General features: G+C 64.2%; 1 protein-coding gene across 1 annotated transcript; it reads right to left on the bottom strand.

The window, feature by feature from the left end:
- Positions 1-671: 671 nt before the first annotated feature.
- TTC24 (tetratricopeptide repeat domain 24) lies at positions 672-5,026 on the bottom strand. The gene is made up of 8 exons (XM_065857587.2): positions 4,653-5,026; positions 3,120-3,887; positions 2,828-3,040; positions 2,619-2,747; positions 1,641-1,762; positions 1,436-1,549; positions 1,197-1,303; positions 672-798 (listed from the first exon to the last, which is right to left on the bottom strand). Exons 2-8 carry the CDS (start codon positions 3,871-3,873, stop codon positions 672-674), a joined length of 1,566 nt encoding a protein of 521 aa, XP_065713659.1. The 5' UTR covers positions 3,874-3,887; positions 4,653-5,026.
- Between the last annotated feature and the right edge of the window lie 679 nt (positions 5,027-5,705).

Raw genomic sequence — 5,705 nt, 5'->3', positions numbered from 1 at the left:
CCACCGAGGGTGCCGTCGATCCCCTTGTTCAGATCGTTGGTAAAGACAGCCAGCCAGGTCCGTATTGTCCCCCCCTTCCAGGACACCCAACCGCAGCACGCAAAGGAAGATGGCAAAGCACCATATTCCAAACCATGTTGTCTCAAGCACCATGATCGATCTCCCACCGGCAGCTCGGCCCTGTCCGGGGGGCGCACGGTCCAGACCAGGCCCTGCTGCCCGGTCCCGCCGTGGGCGGGAGCCACCTCCCCGGTGTCCTCTGCTGTCACACGAGGCTGCAGATGAGGGACAGGGTCCTTTTCCTCGTGCGGGGCTCCCGGTTCCCGTGTCCCTGTGTCCCCGACGCGGGGTCATTGGTGGAGCTGGGAGCACCGGGACCACTGAGTTTAAGGAGTGTAGGAGTGCCCAGGGGGATACAGAATGACAGGAGGGGGGGTGCTTGAACGCGCCAGGGTTTGGGGTTGGCTGCAAAGCCCCAAAATCCCAAGGCCCTGTGGTTTTGGGCTCGGGAACACAGCCCTTGGAAGGCGCAGGGGTGTCCCCAGCCCTGCCCGGGGTCTCCATCCCTGAACCCTCCTCTCAGAGGACACCCAGACCCCCCATCCCCTCCATTTCCCGCTCCTCCAGCCGTCACCTACCGCTCCAGGGACGCCGGCCCGAGGGTTCGGTGGTCACGGTGCCCTGTGAAACGCGCTGTGAGAACCGCGGCCCTCGGCGCTTTGCCAAAGAGCAGCTCTGGTTGAGTTTTGGTACTCACTGGGCCGGAGGCTGCCGTGGCGCGGGGGGGCGCTCGGGTCACTGGGGGCAAAGCAGAGATGCTCGTGTGGAGGGGACGGGGAGCATCCGTGTGACAATCTCCACCCTTATTACTGAAGCCTCCCCAAATTCCAGCTTGAATTACCTCAAACATGCTCCCCAGAGCTACACATCATTAAAACTCTGCTATATAACGACAAGCAAAGCTATTTCTGTTAGCTCGTTGAGTTGTAGGTGCAGTCACTGCCTTATTCCAGTTGCTTTCTTCTATATCTATATAAACTTAGATTGAAAATACCACCCAGGGGTGGATTTTCACCATGTGAAGTCCCCGGGGTGATGCCGCTTGCCGTGTTACATTTGCCGCTACTACAAGGGGTAAAACCTGCTCTGTGGGTGCAAGGGGCTGCATTGGGGCGCCTCCCCCCTCGCCCACCCACCTGTTAGCGCGGAGCTGACTGTGAGAGCCCGGAGCGGCGCTGGGACCATCGGCGTCCTCGGATGGGCCGCGGGGCTGCGTGGAGCAAACCCGCAGGTGGTTGTGGTCCTGCTAGGACAGACGGACAGTCTGGGATGTCACGCGCGTGCCCCCCTGACCCGGTGCCTCTCTCCACCGCCCCCCAGCTGGGGTGGCAGTCCCAGCGCCCCCATGCGCCCCACAGCCCGTGGTGGTGCTCACCGGGGTGGGGGCCCAGCCCCCCTGGTGGGACAGGCGGCCGTGCAGGCAGAGCTGGTGCTGGATGGCGTCCGTGAGCTTGTGCACCACCCGCTCACGGGTGGATCTGGGGGTGTCCTGGGGATGAGAGAGCCCCATGCAGGCTGGGGGAGATGCCCCACGATGCATGGGAGGGTCTGGCCTTGGGGTTCTCCCCGCCGTGCCTTACCTGGCAATGGGAAAGCAAAGTCAGGGCCTCCTTGTAGTGCCCGATGGCTTTCTGGGGGTGGCCCAGGTGGAAGCAGGATGACCCCAGCCCCTCGCACACCTGCCACTGCCCCTGCACATCGCCTGGGGGTGGAGGAGAGAGTCAGCACGGAATGACAGAATCATGGAGCGTGAGGGGTTGGAGGGCCCTGGAAAACCCATCCAGTGCAATCCCCCCGGAGCAGGAACACCCAGCTGAGGTTCCACAGGAAGGGGTCCAGGGGGTTTGAATGTCTGCAGAGAAGGAGACTCCACAACCTCCCTGGGCAGCCTGGGCCAGGCTCTGCCACCCTCACCCCCAACAAGTTGCTTCTCATCTTCCAGCGGAACCTCCTGTGTTCCAGTTTGCACCCATTGCCCCTTGTCCTGTCACTGGGTGTCACCCAGCAGAGCCTGGCTCCATCCTCCTGACACTGCCCCTTTCCATCTTGATCCCCAGCAATGAGTCCCCCCTCAGTCTCCTCTTCTCCAGCTCCAGAGCCCCAGCTCCCTCAGCCTTTCCTCACACGGGAGATGCTCCACTCCCTCCAGCATCTTGGTGGCTGCGCTGGACTCTCTGCAGCAGTTCCCTGTCCTTCTGGAGCTGAGGGGCCACAACTGGACACAATATTCCAGGTGTGGTCTCCCCAGGGCAGAGCAGAGGGGCAGGAGAACCTCTCTGACCCACTGAGCACCCCTTCTAACCCACCCCAGGTCCCATTGGCTTCCTGCCCACAAGGGCCCAGTGCTGGCTCATGCTCACCCTGCTGGCCCCAGGACCCCCAGCTCCCTTTCCCCTTCATCGCTCTCTAGCACTGACCCACCACTTTGCAGCCCAGATCCCAGGGAAGCAGCATCGCCGATGCCCTTTGGATCCAGCACACACCTGGCTCCAGTCTGCTCAGCATCCGGACGCTGCAGAGCTCCCGCGCAGGGCCAATTTGCCTGCGCCTCCCCTTACCTGAGTCCCGGAAGGCTTGCAAGGCATGCAGGTAGTTTTCGGCGGCAGCCTCGTGGTTCCCAAGCTGGCTGCAGGCATACGCCAGGTTACCAAAGCACTGCCCCTGCGCCGTCCGGTTCCCTAGAGCACCTGCAATGGGGGACGTGAGACTCCATCCCGAGCCGGCACATCTACCAAAGCCACAAGCCAGAGGTACCGGTGGGACGTACCGTGCAGCGCTGCCGCCCGCCGGTGCCAGCCCAGGGCCGTGCGGAAGCCGCGCAGGGCGTTGTGTGCAGCGCCCAGGTTCTGCAGCAGCGCAGCCTCCCTGCGCCGGTCCGGCTGCGCGCCGCAGAGCGCCAGGGCCTGCTGGAAGCTCTCGGCAGCCAGGGAGAAGATGCGGAGCTGGGAGTAGCCCAGGCCGATGTCACCGTAGAGTTTCGCTGCGGGGCAGAAGGGGAGAGCTGCCTGCGGGCGCCGCTCCCCAGGGCACCGAGAGCGATGGCTGCGGCGCGGCGTTACCTCGCAGGGCTGGGTCGGGGATGCTCTCGCAGAGCGCGCGGCACTGGGCGAGGACCCCCGCGATCTCCGCCGGCCCGAAGCGCCGGCTCTGCAGCATGGAGCCGCTCGCCCTGCTCAGAGCCACGGCGGCGGCCTCGGGGCTGGCGGCCGATATGAAGGACTGCGCGGCCTCCAGGAAGCACCGCGCGGCTCGCGCCGGCGCCCGCAGCCCCAGGTAGCAGCAGCCCATGCGCACGTGGGTCCCCGCTCGGCCGCCGGCCTGCGGCGCGCAGCCGTGGCCACCGGCTTTGCCAAAACACTCCAGGGCTTTCGGAAAGTCCTGGAGCCCTTCATGAGCTGCCCCGATGTTGAAGTAAAGGTCCTCCACGTGCTCCCTGCTCTCCCCCTCCGAGGGCTGGGACTGCAGGAGGAACTCGAGGCCCTTCTTGGGCTTCCCGCTCTCCACGTAGGCAGCCCCCAGGTTGAAGGCACAAGCCCGGCGGAGCCCGGGGCTCGCGGTGTCCCTGGAGAGAAGCAGCGCCTTCCTGAAGCAGCCCAGCGCCTCCCGCGCGTTGCCCAGCGCCAGCGCCCGGCGCCCGGCTCGCGTCAGCGCCGCGATCTCAGCCGCCGGCCCCGCGGCCTCGTCCTCCCCGTGCTGGGCACCCGCACCCTCCTTGGGCTTTCCCTTTCCTTTCTTCTTGCTCTTCTTCCTGAGCGCGGGCTCCGCGGGGGCCAGGGGCTCTGCTCCTGCATTAGCAGCGTCCTCGGAAGCCATGGGCAGCAGCCTGCCTGCGGCACAGAGACGCAGCCTGAGCCGGCGCGGTGCTGGGCTTCTTATAGAACCACAGAATCATTTCAGTTGGAAGAGACACTCAGGATGATTGAGCCCAACCATGACCCAGCTCTAGCACTGCCCCATGTCCTGAGAACCTCATGTCCGTCTGTCCAGCCCTCCAGGGATGGTGACTCCAGCACTGCCCTGGGCAGCCTGTTCAATGCCCCACAGCCCTTTGGGGAAGAAATTGTTCCTAAATCCAACCTCAACCTCCCCTGGGCAACTTGAGGCCGTTTCCTCTGCTCCTGGCGCTTGTTCCTGGGGAGCAGAGCCCGACCCCCCTGGCTCCAAGCTCCTTTCAGGCAGTTCAGAGATCAGAAGGTCTCCCCTCAGCTCCTGTTCTCCAGCTGAACCCCCAGCTCCCTCAGCTGCTCCATCACCCTTGTGCTCCAGCCCCTCACCAGCTCCGTTCCCTTCTCTCCACTCGCTCCAGCACCTCAAGGCCTTTCTTGGCCTCCCATCACACTTGAAACAAGCACCGTTATTTTATAATATTAAGCAAAATATTAGAAAAGTCTTGTAACCTGTTTGCTACTAAAGTTTGAAGGGTGAAAAGGCCTTTCTATGGAGAACCCCAGCCCAGGTTCTGCCCTCGGTGCGTCCTGCAAACCTGCACGGCTGCCAGAGAGGAGAGGGGAATAGGGGGACACACAACAGCACGGGGTGGGGGCTCCTGGGGTGTATTTGGGGGGGCAGAATAATCAGCTGCACACACTTACTGTTTGTTCTGTAGGCGTAAAGGGTGCTGAGAGCGTGGAGGGGAGGGCTGTGGCATCACCGTCACCTGAAGCCGCAAACCGCTGCTCTCTGCACGGGATGGAGGTGTCTGAGGCGCCTTGGGTGTCTTGGGAAGCCACGGGTGCTGAGTGCCGGTGCCTGGGGCCCGATGCTGAGCGCCAGGAAAGCACCAAGGTGCTGCGTGGCACAAACGGGGACAAAGCCGGGCGTCCTGGGGGGGCTCGTTCCCGCAATGGCTCGGCTGGCTCTGGTTTCACCCCCGTCACCGGCGCCGTGTCCAGCGTCATGGCAACTCGGTTCAGCAGAGCTGTGCGACGGGCACAGCCGGGCCCTCGCTGGCCCAGCGAGCTCGTGGTAGGTGCTGTGGGTTTTAGTGGGGACCCGGGTGTGGTGCAGTGGGGCTGACGGGCACCTGGGACCCACTGGCACCCCCAGCTGGCCCAGCCTGGGGGGCAGATCACAGAACCCCAGAGTGTCAGGGGTTGGAGGGACCTGGGAAGCCCATCCAGTGCAATCCCCCCGGAGCAGGAACACCCAGCTGAGGTTGCACAGGAAGGGGTCCAGGGGGTTTGAATGTCTGCAGAGAAGGAGACTCCACAACCTCCCTGGGCAGCCTGGGCCAGGCTCTGCCACCCTCACCCCCAACAAGTTGCTTCTCATCTTCCAGCGGAACCTCCTGTGTTCCAGTTTGCACCCATTGCCCCTTGTCCTGTCACTGGTGTCACCCAGCAGAGCCTGGCTCCATCCTCCTGACACTGCCCCTTTCCATCTTGATCCCCAGCAATGAGTCCCCCCTCAGTCTCCTCTTCTCCAGCTCCAGAGCCCCAGCTCCCCCAGCCTTTCCTCACACGGGAGATGCTCCATGCCCAACGCCCCCGTGTGTCCCCCTGTGTCCCCGCGTGTGCGTTGGCCCCGGGCTGTACCCCCCCCCCCCCCCCAGCACCCACGCGTGTGACAACCCCGCCCCGCGCGGCCCCGGTCCCGAACTACAGCTCCCGGCAGCCCCCGCGCGGCGTCACGTGGGCGGCGGGAGA

This window comes from Patagioenas fasciata, chromosome 30, assembly GCF_037038585.1.
Source record: "Patagioenas fasciata isolate bPatFas1 chromosome 30, bPatFas1.hap1, whole genome shotgun sequence".
NCBI lineage: Eukaryota > Metazoa > Chordata > Aves > Columbiformes > Columbidae > Patagioenas > Patagioenas fasciata.
The sequence above is the reverse complement of the archived record's forward strand: the minus strand, read 5'-3'. Positions and strand labels throughout refer to the sequence as shown.